This window comes from Ruditapes philippinarum, unplaced genomic scaffold, assembly GCF_026571515.1.
Source record: "Ruditapes philippinarum isolate M1 unplaced genomic scaffold, ASM2657151v2 ctg535_1_1_1_1, whole genome shotgun sequence".
In the NCBI taxonomy this organism is placed as follows: Eukaryota; Metazoa; Mollusca; class Bivalvia; order Venerida; family Veneridae; genus Ruditapes; species Ruditapes philippinarum.
The window spans coordinates 22,298-47,377 of NW_026852088.1; the positions used below are offsets into that span (position 1 = coordinate 22,298).

Below are 25,080 nucleotides of genomic sequence, written 5' to 3' on the forward strand. Positions count from 1 at the left end.
TTATGTGTAAATTTGCCATATTTTCAGTCTTTTTGTTGCCATAGCAACCAGAATTTTCAACATAGGAAGAAAAGAAAAAGACGTGCATAATCTCCATACTGCCATCTATCCATATATCAAGTTTCATAAAAATATTTTCAGTACTTTTCAAGTTATCGCGGGATCCAGTTTTGTGAACAGACAGACGAACGGAGGGAAAACCTAAAGTCCCCTCCGGTAAACCGGTAGGGGACTAATAAATTGCTAATGATCCACGTTTAGCTTTGATTGATTTTGTCATCAGTCTTCATTTCAATATACATTTTGATAATGTGGCACATCTTTAAACATACCCAAAATAAAAATAGGATGATGAACATTGTTGAAGTACAATGCAGACATGTCAAATACATAATCTAGAATCTCGATTGGCTAAAACACTGTATGCCATATATATATACTGCAAAGAACTACATGTGTGCATAAAATTAGTTATAACATTTTGTTTTATGGCATATTTCTTGATTCAATTACGAGTTATCCTCAGATAAACTCATTTTGTGTACAGCTTTTTTTAAGCGAGTTAAAGATTAACTATAAAGTTAGTAATACTTCCATTTGTGTTAAAATCGTGCATATGAAAATTGATACTTGTAATTGTGTCGGATAAATATTTATGATATACAATATTTAGATATTTGCTCCAGCCCACTCCACAAGATGTCGGGTTCATAAAGATGTTTACAGAAAACTTATGTGCAACTTTTTCACCCTTTCTCTATTTACACTTTCTAAACCCAGACAACATTGTGATGGTATTTACAGAACACCCATCCCATGCAACATCAGAAATATTATGAAGTTGAATGGCACCACATCAATACTAGTTCATTTTACCAGTTTCAAACCTTAGCAGAACACTTACTCGTCTCTTTCTCAAAAAGGTGTATTTTGTTTAAACATTTGAACCACAGTTTTAACGTTATTCCTTGCAGTTGAAAATAGTGATCTGGAGTAAACATTCTTAGATTTATGTCCTTTAATCGGCCCTCTCAGTATTTTGTGATTTCTGGGGGTACATTGTACAGATTGTACAAGACATTCAAATGAAGTCGACAACACTCTGATCAGGACAGTCTCCATCAAACTTTAAAATACTTGTGTCTCAATCTAACTAAAGTTCAGATCTAATTATTTTTTACATGTAATGCTTAGCATTATTTAGGAGCTGATTTTAGATAAAGAGGGGTTTAACTTATAGAAACATTGGAAGAATACACTTTTGAAGCAGATAGTTATTTAATCAGATTGACTCGTATTATCTGTATATTAGTCAAAATTTACTCAGCAGATGAGTTGGTAGGTTACTAAAAACTTATTTCAATTTTAAAATCTTTTTCAGGTGACTGTAACTACTTTATTTACTTATATCAGGATGGGCTAAATTTGACTATTTCTGTCACAAAAGCTACAATAATTTTGCCATGTCTGGTCATCAGATAAACAACAAAATAGCATTTGTAATTTCCATATAGCTATCTATTTAAATATCAATTTAATCAACATAACATTTAAAAATTGTAATTTAATGTGTAAGACAGTCAGATTGACTGACAAGAGGACACAATTATATATAGACCTCTCCACTGAAACAAATGTTTTACAACTAGTTAGAAACTACATTCATGATACAATAAACAAGATAAATCATTTCAATTAAATAAATATCATAACAATTTAACAAGAGAGCCATAATGGCCCTGCATCACATGATCACCCTGTATTGTTCACCAGGGTAAAAATTATGATTTTCTCAAATCATATGGTATGTCAAGTTATCTGAAGTTTCTATTGTCAACAAGAAGTTGTTAAAGACAATGTAGCAGTCTTCTAACAGTATAATACTGTACAATACCCTACCACAATCATTTATAAATGTAGAATTGACATTAAGAATTTGTCTCAAATTTTAGAGTTGACACATTACTAGGAAGAAATCATGCTTGAGCAATTTTAAGGAAATTGATATAATTTTTACATACATGGAACAAGTGTTAACTTTATGAGTTATCATATCTCAGTTATGCGTCAAATTTCATTTTTACTTTTTAAATAACCATAAAAACCATGTCTTCTTAAAATGACATGCATAATATCTATATCAACACACCCAGGAAAGCATCATCAACCCAGCTCTTGTTTTGTTTGAGTTATGGCAGGATCCAGATTTCTTCACAAGGACGGAATGAAACACACAGATGGAAAGATACAAAAATTAATTATAATTTGCAAAATATGCATATGGCCCTCAATCCACATACCAAGTATCATAAATTTGACTTTTGTCCTTTTTTTTTTTTTACTAATGACAGGATCCAGATTTGTTCCATCATTTTACATCACTTCCATAACCATTGCAATCACAATGAAAGATTTTTAATCTTCATCTGGTCCTCTATACACATATCAAGTATAATCAACCTAGGATTTGTTCTTTTTGAGTTAAGACTAGATTCAGATTTCTTCAGACAGGAAGTGATGGAATGAAGGTATATCAGTGAACAGTTTGGGACTAATAAGAATACTACAGACCAATTTTAATTAACTTCCTGTCTAATAAGAGTGTAAAATATACATTGATAAAATGTAGTCATAGAAATAAACAAGTAATTTTGTTGAATTTGTGATAGCCAATGATGATAGCTAATTCAACGGTTGTGTTGAGGGGTGTTTAGAAAGTTTGTTCCATTTACATGTAACAAGAGACACCGGCAAAAAATGCTTTTTTTAAGGACCATAACTCAGCAAAAACTCATTCAACCTAAACATTTGAATAAAATTGCACCAGTAGTTGAAGAGTAGACAAGACAAGTTTTGTGAAAGATGGACAGACTGACAACGAAAGCTTATACCCTGTAGCAGACAGATAAAAAAAGAGTCAAAAAAATTTAACAGTTCTGCAAAATAGTCCTTATTGTGTCTGGTTTTAATCTATATTTAATTTTTTTTGTCAGATCTGGGTGGTTTGTTCCTGGGATAACTAACTCAATTACAAATTAGTGGACTACTAATCCCACATAATTTCTCAAACAGCAGCAAGAGACAAATGATCATAAGACTCAGTATCAGAGATCAACTATTGCTGAAAAATTAAAGCTTTGCTCGAGGATCGTACCAGCGACCCCTTAATTACACAATGTAATAGTACACAACATCTATTGATATATAATAACAGTAAAATATCATTTTGTTACTAAGAATTACAGTTACATGATTCAAGCATAATGCATGCAAATTAATGCTTTAATTATCAAATTCATTAGATCCAAATATGCATCAATTAACATATAAATAAAAGGTCTAACAAAAATCTTTGGATGGAAATCATTAAATCTAAAACATTTATATACAGCTAAAAATACCTTTTGATAGATTTGTTATCCACATTAACAGCTTGGTACAAATGGCAAGTTATGACAAACTCTGTTTAAAGGTCACTATAAGTTAAATAACATGATTTACTGTCATAGAAATACAAGTAAACAATTTATTCGATATGTGTTGGCCTAATCTTTTGATAATTTATAAAACTTGTCGCACTAAATTTCTAAGATTTCTAATAAATAGAACTCTCTGATTTACAATGTAAAAGGCATAAAAAATAAGAAGTAATGCTTCTTTTAGTGTCTTGCCCAATAAGCAAGTTCAAGTTAACTTATATCAGTCTATCTTCTTAAAAAGATTATTTCAGAGACTTATTTAACAAATCAGTCAACCTAAATGATCTTCACCTAAAAATGACAGTTGCCTCAAAAGCTGACTAATCTCCCTAGACTAGCCAGAAAATAAGTAAAGTTTATACAAACTAATTTAGTTATTCATTTCAGGAGCCAATTAAATATTTTGGGTAATTTTAAGAACAAAGGCATCCAAGGAGAAGTGTGCTCAACTTTTCTGAGTACTTGACAGTATGATAAAAGCATAGTAGAAAAATGAAGACTGATTAGATAGGCAAAAAGTATTTAAAGTTTGTAAAAAATATCTTTGAGGATTTTTATTTTCAGAAAATTAATAAATATAAAAAGGAAGATTAATCAAGCAAAAATTACCTTCAGGGTTATCTGCATTTTAAAATTGCATTCAAATTTGGAAAGTGAACAACAATACCAATTTTCATAGTTTTAGAGAAACTAACCTTAACAAAAAAGTTAACAAGGACACAAAAATCTATGTGAATGAAAGGCCCATAATGTTGCAAAATATATTTTCATGAATATCTGCCTTTGTGATATGTTGTTAATGAACAAGTATACAAGTTTGAATTGATTAACTTAAGCAGTTTCCAAGAAATTGGATCTTAACCTATTACAGGTGACAGTACCCTTAGACCTTTTGACCTCAAAATCGGTGCGACTCATCAAGGTGCATCAACATATAAAGTTTTAATCTTTACGTTTCTTTAATATTGAAGTTAATGATCATAAATGATCAAAAAGTTAACCAATGACAAGTGGATCATGACACTTCCTCCAGCTAAAAATGTTACCACCCAGACTTGGTAATGTTCTATCCATTGGACAATATTTATATATTTTTTTAGCACTTGCAGCTAACCAAATCTATTTTACCAAACTTGATAAGACAACAAACTAATGATGTTTTGTGTCTCAAAGAAAATGTTTCAACAGTCCTAACTTACGACACCCAATTTACAACATATTACATATTAAGAGGATTAAGCTTATACCATTGTTTTTTGGTGATTGAACTAGTTCTATGCTTTAAGTCTATTGAAAATGTAACAGGTAAAGATGGAAAGTGCAAACACATCAGTCTCCCCGTGTCCTACTACCTTATGACCTTTTATCAAACACAGCCAAAAAATTACTCAAGACTGCCAAAAAGGATGCTACATACCAAATTTGAAATAAATCTAGCAAATTGTTTCAGGAGAAAAGACATTTGTTGACACAGGGCACTAGAGCATCCCCTTCCCAAAGTTCCCATACTAATAAGTCACCCTGAACCTTTGGTTCTGATCAGCTAAATAGAAGTGGACTTGGTCCCAGCAATATTAATATCTTTTAAAATTGTTTCCTTTATCAGAAAAGAAGGAAAATTGAGAAATAAATATTTTGAATTAAAATTATTGTCAAGACTTTCCAGTGACAACTGTGTTAGTACTAGTCTGTGAAGGGTAAGTAGGCGGAGGTTGTGACTTTCCATGTGATGAAATAGTTGCCTCATAAGGTGGTGGATCATTTGAATCAGTTAAATCAATGAATGTATCATTTATCTGGTTTACTTTATTTTTTTTATTTGTTTTAGCACTTATACCCGAAACAAAAGTTTGCGCAACATTACTAGGTAAGCCATTAGGACTTGTAATAGTCACATTTGGCGGTGAAGTCCATACTATGTTTTTTGATGGCAAACTTACAGGAGCACTTGTTTTTTGTGAGGTAGGTACTGTTGTTTTGATCATCTGTGTTATTTGTCCAACGTTCGGTATTGCATGAATAACTCCCTGATTGAATCTTCCAAGCTGAGCTACTGGTCCCTGATGTAATATTGTGGAGAAACCAAGGTTTTGAGTAGACGGGAGTGTAACATTCACAGGCATAGGATGCTGAGTAAGAATTGCTAAACGTTGTTGTAAAATTTGTTGTGCCAAAAGATGTTGCTGCTCTCCTAATTGCTCTTGTTGCTTAGCCAAGTGTTGGATCAACTCGTCCTGGCTGAGAGGACGAGAGTTTGGCACAGTTACTGACTGTGGTGGTTGAGAAGAATTAGAAACAGTAGATGCAGGAACAGAGTTCTGTTGACGAGGTGTATATGGAGGTAATGGTGGAAGATGGGCTGTTGCTTGTTGAACAAGGGCAGATAATTGCTGTGCTGTCAATTGTTGCTGGACTGGAAGAGTAATAATACCTGCAGTCTGGTTTCCAGTCACTGTTGTGTTGCCAATTGTTACAGTCTGGGAACCAGGGCCAAGTCTAGCTGAGCCTAAATGAGGGGTAATGATGCCTTGAGGTGTAACTGTAACATTCTGTGGAACTAAATTACTAGGTACTTGTCCAGCAAAAGAGACTTGACTCTGAGTTATTTGTCCTGGAGGTTTAGACATAACACAAGTAGATACAAGTCCTGCTCCTTGCTGGCTTCCTGATAACTGTGAACTTTGCATGGCAACATTAGGCTGGTAGTACATAGATTCTAAATGCACAGACTGAGGCCGTGAAAGACTTTGGATGGACTGGTTTGTGGATGACACTTCCTGAGACTGAGATTTACTTTTAGTTTCTGCTGCAAGCATCATTCCAGAATTAGACAGACTCCTGGCAATAGCTTTTATACTTTCTTCAGCATCACCATTACATAAAGCTTCACCAATACTATTACTAGGACCAATGTTTTGTTTCATGATTTCCTCAGCAATTTGTCTTGCTAGATCATCACTTTCCTCTAATATAGGTGCAACTGAGGTTTGAGGCTGGTTAGAAACATGAGGGTAGGCATTCTGAGATTGTTGAGCTATATGAGTCTGGGTATATAAAGGTGGAAAGACCATCTGAGACTGTGCATCTTTCTGATTTGATTGTGAAGTTCCTTGAGGAGATTTGGAATAGTGTGGTATCACTGATGTCTGGGTTTGTTCAGGCTGCATAGCTGTTACAGGTAGGTTAATAGCAGACACATTAGGGTCTTTTGTTATTTTCAGTTCTCTGTTGGCCAAAACCAATGACTCCTCAAAATCTTGAAGTTCATCTGTGCCTGGCAGTCCGCTGTTTTTACCTGAAGTTGACATTGCAATATATAAATGCAAATTAAGCATTGAAAATATCTGACTCTTCAGTCTGAATACAATGAAGGTATCTTATCAGATTATTTTAAGGCAAGTTTCTACAACATCACTCACCAAGATTAAATGTGAGAAATAGTTACTATAATTAGAACAAATTGAATGTGTCTTTTTTTGACCCCAGTTACATGATATTAATTTCACTTGTAGAAGTCCACTTTCAAATGAGCTACATGCCAAATATCCAAGTTTCAGGCATTGCAGCTTTCCACAAGCTTTAAATGTGCTTTCTTATACATGTCTACATTCAAAAAGGGACCCATAGGGCTGGGCCAATTTTGACCCAAGGGTCAAGATTTATAAAATTTCAGTAAAAGACCAAACAGTAATGCTACATGTCAAATATGTAAGCTAATGTTACATAGAGCACAAACATCATATAATCACAAAAGTTCACTTCTGAGCTGTATGTGCTTGACTGAGTTTATAGAAGGGTGAAATGTGATTATTCCGATAACCTAATATTAAACTTACTGTTAAATATGTCAAAAGCAACATCTGGCAGCCTACTGAAAACCTCCTGAAAATCATTCTCCTCCAGTAGCTTAGAAGCTGTTGTGTCCAAATCTCCAAACATTTTCACATTTTCTAATTCTGGAAGTATATAAAAATTCTGCTTACTTTATCATTTATCAAAAATATATGATTTAAAATAGGTAAAAAACTAGAAATGTGTCGTCATGCCACGGATGCCCCCGCATTCAGCCAAAATTTCAGATGTTACAATATTTAGTTCCAAATTTGTTTGCACAAACTATTTTTTTCATTTTAAGTTCAAAGCCCCTAAAACTATTCAATGCAAACACAAACCGTTTTATACAAAGTTCAAGGTACAGAAACTATTCAGTGTTAACCTTTTGTAAATTGCATACTGCATATTTGTAGCCAAAATAATGACTACATACATTTCTACAAAAGTATGACTGCTGAAACTAAAAATTCAACATTTTTCCAACATTCAAGAGAGATAACTTTGTCCAAAATCATTGAACCACGACCAAATTCGAACTTGAACTGCTTATTCCTAAGATGTATGTATATGTCAAATTTGAGTTGAATGTGTACAACCATTGGGGAGATAATGAACGGAAACTAAAAATTTCTGATTTTTTTCAAAGTTCAAGAGGGATACCTCTGTCAGCTATCATCAAACCATGACCAAATTCAAACTTGACCAGTGTATTCTTATGACATATCCATATGTTAAATTTGAGTTGAATATGTACAACTGTTGGGGAGATAATGAACGGAAACTGAAAATTTCCTTTTTTTTTCAAAGTGAAAGGGGCATAACTCTGCCAAAAATCATCGAACCATGACCACATTAAAACTTGACTTGCGCATTCTTTTGACGTCTCCATATGTCAAATTTAGTTGAATGTGTAATACCATTGGGGAGATAATGAACAAAAACTGAAAATTTCATATTATTTTCAATGTGAAAGGGGCATTACTCTGCCAAAAATCATCAAACCATGACCAAATTCGAACTTGAACAGCACATTCCTTTGACATATCCAAATGACCAAATTTGAGTTGAATGTGTAATATCGTTGGGGAGATAATGAACGGAAACTAAAAATGTCATTTTATTTTCAAAGTGAAAGGGGCATAACTCTGCCAAAAACCATCAAACTATGACCAAATTTGGCAGTGACCTGCACATTTCTTTGACATATCCATATATTAAATTTGAGTTAAATGTGTAATACCGTTTGGTAGATAATGAAAGGAAACTGAAAATTTCATATTATTTTCAAAGTGAAAGGGGCATAACTCTGCCAAAAATCATCAAACCATGAATAAATTCGAACTTTACCAGCGACTTCCTTTGACGTATCCATATGTCAAATTTGAGTTGAATGTGTAAAACTGTTGGAGAGATAATGAATAGAAACTGAAAATTTCATATTATTTTCAAAGTAAAAGGGGCATAACTCTGCCAAAAATCATCAAACCATGAATAAATTCAAATTTGACCTGGGCATTCCTTTGACGTATCCATGTGTAAAATTTGAGTTGAATGTGTAATACCTTTGGAGAGATATTGAACGGAAACTGAAAATTTCATATTATTTTCAAAGTGAAAGGGGTATAACTCTGCAAAAAATCATCGAACCATGACCAAATTCGAACTTGACCTGTATTTTCTCATGATATATCCAAATGTCAAAGTTTAGTTGAATGTGTGCAACCGTTACTAAGATAATGAGCAGAAACTGATGATGACGGAATGACAGAATGACGGAACAGGGTAACACTGTATGCCCCAGCCATTATATGGTGGGGGCATAAAAACGTGTTAAGAACAGAAGGCATAATTTGACAAAGGCTCCATCTCATCAAATCATAAATATAAACACACTTAAAACATAAAATCATTATTTTTTCATCAAAATTGGTTAATTTAAGATCCTGTTTTATGTTTGTCTGATTTTTATGCTCTTTTTAACACGTTTTTGGAATTATTGTGGCGATAAGTACACTTAACCAACTTTCATGAATAAATAATCAGAAATTACAGATTTCTCAGCAAGTGACCAACTACTAATTCTACAGTCTCATGATTCTTGAATGTGGTGAGAGACAAATGTAATTTCATAAGATCATGTCATTTATTTAAATTGTAAGCTAGTTTGTAAAGTTTAAAGTTACTGATTAACTTCAGGGTTGTTATTAGTTAGGCAGAATACTCAAATGTATTTTGGTTCCCCTTGAAACTTAGAAAACATTTGTTGATGCATGTGATAAAACCAAAAATGGCCACCTCAGAAAATTTTAATAACAACCGTTTTACTAAAGAGAAATTCAACTTAAGGTGGCCAAATTTTTTTCAAACAAAGAAACTCTGAACATTATCAAATTTTCCCTGACAAAAAAATGTGTTTTTTCCCCTGAAAATCTTATTGCCAAAACCTTGCTTATATCCAGCCCTTAATCTATACCTCTAAATTTACAGCACACATGACATCTTTACTTTGATTTCAAGAAATTATATTTAGAATATGGTCAATAATATCTATGGGCAGGGATCTGTTAACTGGCCATAAATAAGATAGACCTTCACTTATATGAACTAAACATTTCCTGACAATCATTGGTTTTATTTATTTTGTATTTTTGGTTTGGTTTTTAACATAAATAGTAGTATATATGGTAATTTTCTAGCTATACTGGTGAAGGAATACCTCAGATGCCCTTCCATGCATTATTTCTGGCACTAGCACAGTCATTGAATTTAAGATTTTTAATTTACTGTCCCAAATTCCAGTTTTGAATTTATTCTACTATATATTTAACTAAATTTTCTTAAAATTTACACTGGCCAAACTAATTTTCACTGGCCGTGGGCAACCAGGCCAGTGCTAAATTCAATGACTGCTAGCAGGCACCTGAGAAGAACCATGTATGTTCTTTAAACCAGCTGGATAGCTTTCTTGGCATGATTTGAGCCCACAGCTGTGAGGGGCAAGTGGCTGATTGCCACTCGACCACACTCAATTTTATAAACAATTTGATGAAATGTGTCCAATTTTTTAGCTTTTATCAAAATTTTCACTGAAAAATCTTTGCAGGATTTACACAGTCCGATAAGGTTAGTAACACCTCTTAAAAAGCCAGATTTACCATTTGGCAAAAATATATATCTGTATAATCATAAAAACGATCAAACAAAGTGGTATTTTCCAGAAAAAAAAAATATGAAAACAAATGCATTCTGATACTGAAAAATGTATTTCAAATATAAGAAAGGAACTATTCAAGAAAAACTATGTTGTTTTTTTTCTTCTTCAGATCAAAATTTTCAGATTTACTTCAAGTCCCTTAAATTCTCTGATTTAAAAAAAAAAAATTAAATTCTCTTATATTTCCTGCTGGCTTTTTTCTTTTTGCCCATCTTCCCTGTTTTTCAAAGTCAGTGTTCATTAAGTGGCTTGCTGTAAAATGTTAATCTAAACTGAACAGATTGTTCAATTACTACCCTTTAGAGAAGTAAATATATAAACCTGATAAAGTTGCGAGATTGTCTAGTTCCTCCAGCTGCATTGTTGATGATAATTTTCTCTGTTCCTTTATCACAACAGTGTCTAGTTTAACCCCATCTTTTACAACTTTAGGAGATGGTTTGTTGGTATCTAATTCTAACTTGTTAACTGCTGGTATGCATGGTTTCTCATTTACATCAGTATTTGAAGATTGTGATTCAGCTTTATCAGAGTCTGAGTCAACATTCATCTCAGATGTAGGCTGACATGATACCTCCTCTGTCTCACTCTCAACTGCCTCTGAAAAATGTAATAAAAATAATTGAGCCGCGCCATGACAAAACCAACATAATGCGTTTGCGACCAGCATGGATCCAGACCAGCCTGCACATCCGCGCAGTCTGATCAGGATCCATGCTGTTCGCTTACAAACCCTATAACAAGTATAGAAACTGATAGCGAACAGCATGGATCCTGATCAGACTGCGCAGGCTGGTCTGGATCCATGCTGGTCCCAAACACACTATGTTGGTTTTGTCGCGATGTGGCTCAATTGTTCTTTTATGTTGCATTTACCTAATAACAACAGAAATGCAGTGGTTTATAGGACAAAATCATCTTGTCAAGATTGTTTTGTTTACCATTCAATATCATTAGTGATTTCATACACAGTCATTATACTTTAAGTAAGCTCTGTTTTATGACCCATTGCAAGGTGAGTGGGAGACCTGATTCACTTATTATAATAATGTCTATTCTATATATGCAAAAAATATCTTAAAATTCATCCAGGATTTTTTTGACTGAAAATGACTATCAATGCACTTTTATGAAAAAAATCCTTTTTCAAGTTAGTGTACTGTAACCTTGACAATTAACCTATACACCTGGCTCTTGCATATATCATCTCAATGTGTGTTACGCATATGCAAAATTATTTCAAAATTCATCAGTGAATAACAAAGTAATGGCCTAAACAACAAGCAGAGATGTACAGCCACAGACAGACAGTTAAGAAACTATTTGTTACTCTTCTGATGCATAAAAAATAATCAGGATGGGATATGACAGAACACAGTTGTTTACACAGAAATGATGAAATATCTAATATCTATGTTTGGTGAGGGTAATACAATACAATAGCTATAAGAATTCAGATGATATTTTATCAAACCATAGAATATAAAGCATTACCTTGATCCTCAGAATCAAAAGGTAAAGGTTTTTCTGGACGGACAGTTTTCCTTTGATTTCTTTTCTTTTTACCCTTTTTTGGCGGTCTTGTCAAAGCTGATGGCTTCGTTTTCTTTCTTGGGCGTTTTGGCTTTGGCTCAAGTTCTTGAGTTTTCAAGAAATTGTCCTGAAAGGAAAAATACAATAAAACACAAAATAAATAAGAGGAAAAAAAATGCTGTTTTTTTTGTTTTTTTCATGAACTAGAACTATTGCAGTTTGTAAATCATACTCTCTCCAATGTGCCCCGATAGATGTGGGCTTGAAAATGTATAAAAGGAAGTTTTGGGCCAAAAAAGGCATATAACAATAATTTGACTCTCTCAAAAAGTGAGTAACATTGCTCTGATAATAGTATCGAAAGATTTTAATTTTCCAATCAAAGTTGTAACAAGTTACACTATATGTAAACATTTATGAAAGGCCAACAAAGTTGAGCAGTGTCAAGATAATAAAAGAGCTCTTATAGTAAATGGCACTCTTGGAAATATAATAAAACAAGCAAATTCGTTGAATTATATCCCCCGCCGAGTACTGGTTATTATTAACACAACAACTGAAGACATAAGGCTTTATTTATATATTAATCATGGCATAAACAGTAATATTCTTTGAACTTGATAAATATTCAGGGCAATAACAGGGCCATAACTTTGTGTTAAATAGTAAAATCTGGAAATGCCAATGAGATGTATGCATACTACATAACTAATCAAGGGCCATAAATCTGAGTTATAAGTATCTGACTGGAACAATGCGACTATATGCACATCTCCTCTTAGTATCCCATAAAGTTTCATTGAATTCCAGCCAGTAGTAGCAGAGAAGTAGCGAGGAAACAAATATTTTTCTATATGGATACTGCATAACTAATCAAGGGCCATAACTCTGAGTTAAAGTGTCTGACCGGAACAAGCGGACGATATGCGCATCTCCTCTTGGTATTGAAGGTTCCCATAAAGTTTCGTTGAATTCCAGCCAGTAGTTGCAGAGAAGTAGTGTGGAAATGATTTTTACTCTATATGCATACTACATAACTAATCAAGGGCAAAACTCTGAGTTAAAGGGTCTGACCGGAACAAGCCGACGATATGCGCATCTCCTCTTGATATTGATGATTCCCATAAAGTTTCGTTGAATTCCAGCCAGTAGTTGCAGAGAACTACTCCGGAAACGATTTTTACTCTATATGCATACTACATAACTAAGCAAGGGCCATAACTCTGAGTTAAAGTGTCTGACCAGAACAAGCCGACGATATGCGCATCTCCTCTTGATATTGATGATTCCCCTAAAGTTTTGTTGAATTCCAGCCAGTAGTTGCAGAGAACTACTCCGGAAACAAAATTTTAATCTATATGCATTCTACATAACTTATCAAGGGCATTAACTCTGAGTTAAAGGGTCTGACCAGAACAAGCTGACGATATGCGCATCTCCTCTCGATATTGATGATTCCCATAAAGTTTTGTTGAATTCCAGCCAGTAGTTGCAGAGAACTACTCCGGAAACGAAATTCGGACGACGGATGGACGGACTTATGAACGGACGGACAGATGCGCATCTCCTCTTGATATTGATGATTCCCATAAAGTTTCGTTGAATTCCAGCCAGTAGTTGCAGAGAACTACTACAGAAACGAAATTCGGACGGACGGACTGACAACGCCAAAACTATATCCCCTTCCCGATTCCATCGGCGGGGGATAATTAAAATGTTATTTGTTTTACACATTGCTGTCATTTGGTCATTTATTTGAAGCATGATATGAAGAATTGAAATACAATTCAAGTGTAGTGAGGCATGCAAATTTAACTTTAAATAATCAACACTGATATCACCAAAGTTCAGGAGAAGAAAGATAGACTTACAGCTTTAACACCATGTTCCATACACAGAGGCAGCTCATGTTTGGTATCTACAACAGGATGACAGCACTGAGTGTTATCAGCAAATTTTGCTGTACAATACTCAAATAACTGCTGGTCTACATTGTACATCACATCTTATACAAAGTTAAGGTCATAAACCCATTTATCAAAAAAAAAACATTGAATATAGATTTGAAATCTTGAATTTTATTGTCTTTAATTAATATAAGGTGAAGAAAAAATAGTAAACTTTTAAAAATAAAAAATCCAGATAACAAGAGTTGACAGTATATATTTAAGTTAAAATATTTTCCATGCTAAAAGGATACGTTTAATACAATGGTTTGTGTATGGCACAACGTTGTGTTTACACTGAGCTTCATTTTCATCCAGGTACAGGCATCTTCTTTTTACTAAACCTTTACTTTTCGATCTGAAACATCAGAATTTTATTAGTTTTGAATCTTATTACCAAGATGTTTGTCTACAACAGATTCTGCTATAATCTAAGGTAGTGAGGGAACATGACATGTGGGCCATGATGCTCTTATATCACTTAGCTGCACGAAACCTTTAGCTACCTTATATCTCAAGTTCATTAGAGTGTAAGTATGAACCTATGAACACATGAAGAGCAAGATATTTCTAAGTTGTTAACATAAAACTACCAAAATTCTTATTTAATTAAGCAGTTTCTAAAGAAATAACAAGGTCTTTCCTTGATTTGACCTTAGTGTTGATTTACTTTTTGACCGCATATCACAGAAGATCAGCCATGTTCCACATATGATGGAAACAAAAGGTTTTTTCTTTTATCAAGACAGACATTCTGAGCAAGCTTCAATATTCAATTCTATATATAATGAAGTTGGTTGTCCCACTTACTTTAAGTTAACAAACCCAAAGTTTTGATGACAGAAAAATGGCCAATCCTTATGGCTCATCCTTGGTGTTACAAAGTTTCAAGTAGAAATTAGAAATGTGTCAACAGGACACTGATGACGGATAATAATACACACAAGTCTGTGATAACGATCAGTTCTGTTCTCAAATATAAATATATCATGCAAAAAGAGTATTAAATATGTGACTATAGGCAGATCAGAAATATAATCTATAACACAAAAGTTTACATTTTAACTGAATAAACAAAACTTCATGAAACTAAGTTGAAAAAGATCAATTTTACCTCTCAGAAGTTTTAGATTTATCATGATAAATCTCTTGTAAACATTCAACTGCAGATTTTTGAGATTCTCGTGCTGCAGAAATAAGACATTTTGTTCTCGTAAATTTGTTTTCATTTATTACACTTGATCGTCTAGCTTGTGAACACTGTCTCCGTAATCTTGCCCGACCAAGAGCAAGTTTTGCTGTTCGTAAACCATCATCACTTCTTAAATAATTCAAAATAAAATCAAATATATATCAATACTATTTATCACAACAATTAATTTTATAGTAACAGAATAATTATTTTTACAAAAATCTCCAAATGTGATAATTTTTTATATAGCATGATGGACCTTGATAAATCACCTGAAATCAGTAACTAGAAAAGGTGAAAATTCTTCAAAGCAGAAGGTCACTGGGTTCAGATTGGGGTAGGGCCACTTTTCACATAATTCATACAATTTAAGTAAATGTCAATTAGGCAATGATACATGCCAAATATATAAGCTTTAGGAAATATAGTTAAAACTTGTATTACTATAAAATCTATGAAAATTAACTTCTTCTGAGACAGTCCGCTACCATGTGGACTGTGAATTTGAAGATGTTGTTTAAATAAACTGTGGATGATGCATGGCATCTAACTGATATCTAAAGTATCTGCCTATATTGGCCTAGCTTTCTTGTGACCCTTCAAATAATTATATTTAAACATTTAACTCCAAATCAAATGAAACTCGTTATATGTGTATTTGATTTAGAAATATTTAAGTATACAAGAAATATACAATTAAAGTATACACTTTAAAGTATACAAATGCTGAGGACACTTTAAAAGTATACAAGAGCTGAAATCCAATGCTAGAAAAGGTAAATTTTTTTTATTTTATTTTTTGTAATTCTCCTTTTTTTTTAATTCTTACAATGGAGAAATAGTCATTTAGTCACACTGGGGTAAAGTCATTTTAGAGAATAGGGTCAGGATTCTTAGTAGAGTTCCACTCAACAACACTAAATGCTAATTATTTAAGCTCTAGGCTATGTAGTTTCTTTCCAAAATAGGTCTATTTAAAGTTAGTGACCCCTGTAACAAGGCAACCTTTAGCCCGATAGTAAAGATTAAATCACTTTTGTAGAGTGCCACAATTCAAAATATCAAATCTCTTGGTATTATAATTTCTGATGAGATTTTAGATTTTTATTTTATACTATAATAATATAGGTATATGTAAACAAAGTTACACCATTACTGGCCATTTTCAGCACAAAGCAATGCATTACAATCCACAGACAACAAATATATAGCTTAAACACTTTAAATTAAATATTTCATTCTGACTTACTCTTCTTCATCTTCTGCAATTTCTTCATCAGAAGACGCCCTGAACCAATCTGGTTGCCATGGTAACATATCACAGTCAGATAATTCACTCTCATCAGAGCTTGCAACATCTGCAAACAGTTTAAAAAAATCAAATCAGGTAACATCATGAAACAAATGAAAAAAAGGTCTAATTTTTCCAATTCAAACACCCAATAGCATGTCCATTTAATTATAGAAGTTTCCAGAAAGTACAGTGTATGACATGATTTGGCCCAGTACAAATGTCACACATCAATTGATATTTTGCACTTCACAGGCAACTGCCAAAGCAAAAATTTTACATGGTATCTTTACATAACAAGTATTGTAAGACATAGAATATTTAAGACCTAGCAAGTATATAGCACCAACTTCTACATTCCAACTACACCCATTAAAATAAAGGCAAGGTAGAACTTACTAGAACAAATCATAGTGTGTCTCTCAATCCTCTTCTCTTTACTTTTATTGTAGTATTCTATTGCACTTTTAGATTTCAACTTTTTTATGTCTTCATCATCTAAAAGCTTAGGAATTTTCCTTGGTTTAACAACTGTCATTGGCAGAGAAAATAATGGAACTGGACGTTTAGATGATCCAGATGAATTTATACGAAATTTCCCTCTAGGTTTTGTGAGTTTTGATTTTGGTTGCTGAAAACCAGTCAAATTCAAAATCTGCTTAGTAGATTCAGCAACTTTCAATGAAACACTTGGGGTTGTCTGTGAAGATTTGAGTAAAGTAAGTTTAGAATGTCCAGGAAACTGAAGTAATGGTGATGATAAGGAAGCTGCAATTGATGAAGATGATGACAATAATGCTGTTGTTGAAGTTGATACTACCTTATCACCACTTAGTGATGCATCAGGTACAAACTGTTTCTTCACAATAGGAACTTGTGAAACTGATGAAGATTCTGATGTTGTAACAGGTCTTATTTGATGTACAGTGACACAGTCACTTTTCATGACCTGTTTATTGACTTGTCCAGTTTGTGTGACTGTATTTGATACATTAGAGACTGGTACAGTCTGAAGCAACTCTCTTGTTGGTTTATGATGAACACTAGAATATGGTGGTGGTGGTTTAGACTGTGGAGTGAAAGTTTGCGCCAGTAAATGTTGTAATTCTGGTTGCAATATAGCCCCTACATGTGGTTCAGGTACAACAGTAGAAAGTCCAGTTTCATTACTAAATGCTTGACTATCTTCCACAGGAATATTAGCTGCAGAAGCTAGCTGTTTCAAAGTTTGTTCAATGTCACTTACAGTGGGAACAGGTAAACCTAGCTGCTCTAAACTCATATTCAATGTCTGTAGATTCAGACCATTTAAAAGATTCAAATGTCTAAGACTAGATACTGGAGCTGTATTTGATGATCCTACTGCTGCAGATAAGTTAGAAATAGAATTTGTTCCATCTTGTATCACAGTTACATTGGGTGGAGCTAAATTAGCTGGAGAATGAGAGAGATGATTTGGAGAACTTGAATTTATTTGATAACCTGGTGAACTTGTGAAACTGTGGCAAGGTGACTGTGACTGAGAAGATGTATTTGATGAACACTGATTCCTCCTTAATTTATCCTTAATTTTATTTTGTGCAATTTTTGTTTGCAAGCTATTCATAGTTCGTGAACTTTTGACTTTCCCTTTTGTTTTTGTTTCAACTTTGGGTTTAACTTTCTCCAGCTTTTCTGCCAGCTCTGGGTAAATCTTAGCTAAAGAAGACTGACCAGCATCAACTGAGGGTTTAGTCACAGAAGCACTGTTCACTGGTGTAACAGTTACAGACACAGTTGGTAATGCAACATTAGAAATCATAACTGTAAGATCTTTCACTTTCCTTTCTGTACTATCTGTGGGGAATGCATATACATCATCCATATCTTCCCCTCCAGATGATAGTTTATTTGACATTAGCTTTGATTTTATGCCACTGACAGACAGCCTTGGTCTTATTTTGTTCTGAAGAAGACCAGGGTCTGATTTAGCACCAAGATGAATTTGATTTGACAATGAACCTGGTCTTTCTTTCTCTTTCTTTGGTTTCCGTTCTTTCTTAGGCAACATTCCCAGCACTTGCATATGGTTGTTACAATATCTGAAAATATATAACACATCAATTTATATTTATAAAATGAAATTGTTCACTAGTCACAATATCCAATTTTTGTGAAACTTTGAAGGTCCTACTGATTAATGCTATAAAGTCAGCAAAGGGGTATTACGATAATCTAAAATGTGCAGTCATTTATACAAAACTGTAATGAAATATCAATGTAGTACAGTCAAACTTGTATTAAGCGACCGCATAAGGGAAACACCAAAAACGGTCACTTAATGAAATGGTCTCTTAAGACAAAGCATGACATAAAAGTCAAAATTTACAAATGACATCTTTCTTATGCGGTGGGAATGTTTAACAACTTCATTTTTATATGAATGTTGAATAATTAGTACACTCGATAATCTAAATGGATGCCAATGTAAAAATAACTTGCTGTTATTTTATTGACAAAACAGTTTTGATCCATTACGTACATGTTTGACATTTTTTCCAGAATTTTTCAACTTCTCTGTTGTTTTTCCTTGTCTCCAACACGAAAACCCTATTAGTGAAGATGTTTTTCTGTTGTGCATTTTTCATTCAAATAAACAAACTACATCTAATTTAATTGCTGATCAAGTTCAAGGTCAATTCAATGCAGTCTTAATGTCAACACCACATCAGTAGGGGCGGAGCGTTGCATTGTTTAACCAATATTATTGGATAATACATGTCACGCGTATCAGGGCCAAAACATCATTTTTGGGGAAGGGGCCTCAGCCTTTTTCTTGGGGAAAATATTCGTAATTTTGGCATATCTTGGGAAAAGGGGTGTCAAATTTAACACAAACTTTTAACAAGTTCTTCAAAATAGAAAAGCAAAAAGCACTGGGATATACTAATAAGGCAGTAAAAGACCTTAATTCAACACCATGATTTAATTTTGTTCTAAATTCTATGGGAAATTTCAAAAGAAGGGGAATTTGGAGGACCAAACTGGGGGGGAAAAAAGAGGCTAGTTTGGTTGGGGAAGCAGCCTATATTCGGCCTCTACAAAGAAGGGTTTTTTGGCCCTGCGTATACCTAACTTCATTTGCTTACGCTAAAACGGTTTGGGAAATAGAGTTTTTTACACATTTATTTGTTGTGTTTTGATTGTTGACACTTACGAGGCGGCGTTATCTAAAAGCACAAGTACTTGACAGGTTAAAGTGGTCGTTTAATGAAAAGATTGCTCTCAATTAGGTGACTAATTAGCAGTGCTGGTGTTGAGCAAAAGTCGCTTAATACATTAAAAATATAGAGAGAAAATGATCGGGGGGAACTTAAAGTGGTCGTTTAAGACAAAAGCTATGAATTGATGATGTGGATCATGTGATGTGGGTGAGAATAAGCTTAAGTCTGAAGAAAATCCATTAATTTACAAAAAAGATAGATGTAAAGTGAAATAGAATTTTAAAATAAAATTCTAGGTTCAATAATTTTTAAGATATGGGTACTTCAGTTTTAAACAAAATCTTACATGATGTGGGTGATGATAAGGAACATCTTTTTGAAATTTAAATTGTAAATCCCTAAGGAAATGAAGATGTAAATGACTGAATGCAAAATATAACAATTTTTAAAGAAAATTCTAAATATAAAGGAGTGATAATTCTGTAAACATGGGTTTGTTCGAGTTATAAAACTTGTAAAATACAATGTTGGTGTGATCTTAAGTCAGAAGTGATTCCAACGTGAAATTAAGAAGTAATCTATAGTAAAACATGACATTTTTCATAAGGAAGATTTTTAATTTACAGAGGATATAATTCTGAAAATACAAGCAATAGGGTTATTAACCTTACCACATATGTATGATGATTGAAGTTAATACCTCAACAATGGAAAACGTTAAATCAAAAATATTTTACAGAAATTCAAGTACAAATACTGAAATGATGATCAGAAATTTGGATGCAGATGAGTCATGGAAAGTAGGACAGTACACAATTTCCAGATAGATGTCTTTTTACAAATTGAGGTTCATCAATCAAATGCACACTTTTTTTCAGTAATCCCATGATAAAGATTTCTGAACAGACAGTGGCCAGAGCTACTGAATGTCCTCTTACAAATGTAAAACCAATAAAGGAATATTAATAATATATATATGTACTTATCTATCTGCATTTACTTACTCTCTGTCTTCATTTTTCGGTATTGGCTGTGTACATGTCTGTCTACTTGACTTTGCAACATAAGCACATCTTTTAAAAGGTGCAGTTGGGTCTTCAAGAATATGTCGCACACAGAATCCAAAATGATTCAGACGTCTCTGATTACATATTTTACCACTGAATGAACATAAAGGCTTCTGGTCTGATGATGGTGAATAATGGATATTTTTCCCTTCATACATTGCCGGATTAGAGTTTCCATATAAACTGGTATTTTCTGAAAAGAAATGAAATATTTTATGAAACAAACAATAATAAATCACAACATTGAAGTGGGCCATCTTATCTCTTTTAAGGTTCACCTGAGTTAAGATTGTGTGTCAATAGTCCAAAAAGAAAGCATCATTCCATAAAACCATAGCTCTCATTATAACAAGAGCACTGCATAGGGAGGAGCTTGAATGCAAATTTGAGGGAGGAAAAATTAGCCTTAATGGGGGGGGGGGGGGGGGGGATTTTGCAATTTGTCTGAAAAATTTAGTATACAAAACAAAATGTGCCACTTAAATGTGCTTAAAATCAATGGCCAATGAAATTTTCTGTCTGAGATTTTGCTGATCAGATCTTTGCTGCCTATATACTAGGCAGAGCTTGAGAGGTAGAACTGACCAAGAAGTTACTAACTTATAAAATTAACTGGTAGAACTTTTGCTAACAAAAATGATAGAATTAGATACCATCTGTAACATAATCTGCGATATTTTTATCTATGGTAATCTGCGATATTTTTTATCTATGGAAACAAGGTAAACAGTGTTAATAAATCAACTGATTTATTGTATTGTCATTATAATAAACACTATCCCCTTAAATCAGTGTACCATATGTATAAAGTGCCAAGATTCAAAATACAATTTCAACCACTAAGTAGATTCGTACTGTAGGACGGAGTGGACTGTGAAACAGGACTGACCAAACCAAGGCAAACAGTTTATCAAGGCAGAGCAGACTGTTTTGGGACAGGGCATACTATGACTCAAGACAAGGCAAACCATAGTTTTTTGTCAAATTAAATACTTCTATATCTTAATTTTAAATCTGAGATCAATATTACCATCACTTAAATGTCAAATAGTCTATCTTAGTCTTATGAATCATTAAATTAAACTTATTGAGATCGAGTTGAACATACATGTGTGAATTTAAAACATATGTACATGACCCCAGGAAGACTGTTCGATTCATAAGGGTTGTATAAATTTTAAACATAATAATGTCATGAATTATATGTTCCTGGATTTATTGATGTCATGTTTTAAATTTCTAATTATAAATCAGTGTGCACAATTAACAGCAGAGATAGCTAAATAAAATGGACTGAATACAGAAAATTGCTAAGTAAAATGTGTGAATAAAAAATTATAGAAATTGATTACCATCAACTATTCAGAGACATTCCAAAGTGAACTGTTTTTTCGATGATACTAATAAACTTGAATCTATTAATTATCTTATTTCTAAAACCTTTACATGTAATATCATCAACAAATTCTGAGAAAGTAACTTGTGCAAGGCTTTATGACTTATATATTTCATTTTATAAATTGCAATAGTTTGTATGTTTCTGTTATATACTGTAAACATGTCATGTTTAACTTTAATTTTATCTATTTTGAAATATCAAAATTTGAACAACACAACTTTTTTAATAAATGCTCATTACAATGATTAAACTTTCATTTAAGAGACATTCTGCTCATTTTTACGTCAAGTTGAGCTGAATTAGCTATATATCAAAAAAGAAATTATTTGTATGTATTTGTAAATTGTATTTGCTTTATGAGTAGTTAACATTTAATGTTATTAATTCGTCATTTCATCTTTGGACATTTTTGTTTTGTAATTAAAAAAATGTTGTTATAACTGAATTTGTTTATAACAATTATATAATTATGGCGACTGTAACTAATTTTATTCTCTATTGATTGGTACAATTATCACCAGTTTGTTCAAATTTTTATATAAAAGCCAACATTAAATTTAACCATCATCTATCCAACTCAGTTGATGGTTGATTTTGGATGCATTCTGTTCAGAAGTAACAAACAACTGAAATATAGCCATCTTTATAAGGCTAGACTTTAGAATATGTCCGCAGCTACATGTGCGTTTTTAGCATTTTACACAAAATTATTTCTACATCTACATCTACATTATACTGCTTAACAATCAATTCTGATTATGACTAGCAGGCGCGTTGTCAGGGAACTGTTAATAAAAGAAATTATTTATATGCAAATTAAAAAGTTAAAAGAATAAAAGTACTACAAGACTATTAATTTAAAAGACGTAGTGTGCAATTTAAAATTTATAGAATGGGTCAAGCCTCTCAGTAAAGATGTTTAAACTGGGGCTAGACTGAACAGTTAGAGGAAGGGTATTCCAAAGACGTATGTTCCTAGGAAAGAAAGAATTTTGATGATATTGTGTCAGTATTTATCATTTTATGTTTCTCTCAGATTACTTCTTTGGTTACCATTATGGGTAAGGGTATCTGTATGTATTTGTAAATTGTATTTGCTTTATGAGTAGTTAAAATTTAATGTTATTAATTCGTCATGTTTTGGGTGAGGGTTAGTGTTATGGGTTGGGGTTTATAAGATTATAACTAACACATGAATTTAATATATAATGTACAATAGTTTTCTTTACGGAAATTCTACTTGAATGGGATAAATTTGAGTGTGTCTGCAGCGATTTACTGCAGATTTTAATGGCATATTTTCATATATATTCTCATCAAACCTATCAAAATTGCTTTTCATTTTTAAATGGGCATCGTATGGGGACTGCCCTCAATATCACGTTACCAAAAATAGATACATTGACCTACTTATTATACACTTAAGACAACCTGTCGTTCTTTTCCAAAGTTAATTAATTAAATACGTACGGACATTATTTAATTCTTACCAAATTTTTATTTTCTGTGTGAAAAACAACATGGCGGCCATATTTGTTGTATTTTTTAAGCGAGGCTAAATAGATGAGTTTATTCGGTCGCTGTAGACTTAATAAGCAATCAAATTTTGGAATTCCCTGAATGGGATCAAATTAGGTCATTAATATATTGCTACAACCTATCTGATGTTCATCTCTAGCAGCTATTAACGACGATTAAGCCGCTCTGAAATATATTTAACTGCTCTGACAGGACGCGCACTTATACCATACATTCATTACTACGCCCTAAATAGGCCACGTTTATTCAACAAACCATCGAGATCAGACCGACATTTTGGTCTATTTTCAGCCATTTTGTCGCATAAAAACACATGATTTTACCTTTCTTAATGAACGTTAGGCCAAAAATTGATCAAAGACAATAATTCAATTGTGCCAAGGCCTTAAATAGTACCATGAATGTGTAACCACAGCCCATGAACAAGTACTTGCAAACCCTGAAAACACGAAGCTTTTCAAATATGCTAAAAATAGTAACATAGCCATGTTGATGGGTCAGTCTTAAAACATCATATTTAACTTATAAAGAGCACGCTGCATTCTTTGAAGAACATAGATACATTTAAAAAAGATGTTGATGTATGTTTTTACGATGTTCTATAATTTCTTAAACGATTATTTGTTGCATTTTATAGATTTATAATTGACCAAAACAGAGGTCTTATTCAACAGAATTGTGTTCAGTAAACTACAACGTTGCGCTATGTTATCTGATTGGTTAAAATTACTGAGGTCATCAGCGATCGCAAATTTGATTGGTATCCATTCATGCACGCACCTGTTTAAGAGATTCGTTGGTTTTCGTTCCCACCGTCGCAAGATTTCGGCTCAGTCCGTCATTCTTCGCTAAGTGCAGATAATGTGGAATATTCAGTACTCATTTTATAAATAAACTTTTCTCTCATTGTGCAATCTGAAAAAATTCCCCACTGGCTGAATTTAGAATTCGGCAAGACAATACGGAAAATGAAAATACGCATTTTCATAAATATTTCTCAATATTTCAATTACAAATAGCTATATACATGCATACTAAGCATACTGTAACTTATTTAAGCCTATTTATCTTCTTTTTTCATTACTGTATCAAACTAATAATTATTTCAGGGGTGAGCGTTTAGTTTAAAACATAAGACTGCAATAAGATACTTGCGAAAACTTCCGAGGATGATAAAGCACCCGTTGTACATAACAAAGAGCCGTCCGTAATCAATTGCAAAGTCTCTGGTTATAATATGGTTTACAAGAAAAGCATTGATGCAAAGCATCAAAGGGCGTCCAAGCAAGAAATGCAGCAAGTGAAGATGAACTAGTACACATATGATGACAAGATATTCTTTTAAACTACCAGAAATGTATACCACTTATGAAAGAGCGGACG

The 25,080-nt window shown here is 33.1% G+C and overlaps 1 protein-coding gene across 3 annotated transcripts; it reads right to left on the minus strand.

The window, feature by feature from the left end:
- Window positions 1–1,966: 1,966 nt before the first annotated feature.
- Window positions 1,967–24,328, minus strand: LOC132748879 (uncharacterized). 3 transcript variants are annotated; one of them, XM_060738558.1, is made up of 11 exons: window positions 24,021–24,328; window positions 20,697–20,952; window positions 16,889–18,570; window positions 16,448–16,556; window positions 15,121–15,327; window positions 14,261–14,364; window positions 13,932–14,065; window positions 12,022–12,187; window positions 10,849–11,127; window positions 7,316–7,435; window positions 1,967–6,774 (listed from the first exon to the last, which is right to left on the minus strand). In XM_060738558.1, the coding sequence occupies exons 2-11, from the start codon at window positions 20,915–20,917 to the stop codon at window positions 5,132–5,134; spliced, it is 4,665 nt and encodes a 1,554-aa protein (XP_060594541.1). In that variant the 5' UTR covers window positions 20,918–20,952; window positions 24,021–24,328; the 3' UTR covers window positions 1,967–5,131. The 3 variants fall into 3 exon arrangements, with proteins under 3 accessions (XP_060594541.1, XP_060594533.1, XP_060594524.1); XM_060738550.1 differs by lacking the exon at window positions 24,021–24,328 and adding an exon at window positions 23,816–23,965; XM_060738541.1 differs by lacking the exon at window positions 24,021–24,328 and adding an exon at window positions 23,649–23,808.
- Between the last annotated feature and the right edge of the window lie 752 nt (window positions 24,329–25,080).

What these genes read in the sequence shown, in the direction of transcription:
- LOC132748879 (XM_060738558.1), bottom strand. Translation starts at nt 20,917, where the DNA reads ATGTATGAAGGGAAAAATATCCATTATTCACCATCATCAGACCAGAAG. An exon ending in TGGAACATGGTGTTAAAGCT is followed by an intron (nt 12,188 to 13,931) that starts GTAAGTCTATCT and finishes TTTTCCTTTCAG; the next exon opens with GACAATTTCTTGAAAACTCA. An exon ending in CAATCTCGCAACTTTATCAG is followed by an intron (nt 7,436 to 10,848) that starts GTTTATATATTT and finishes ATATACTTCCAG; the next exon opens with AATTAGAAAATGTGAAAATG.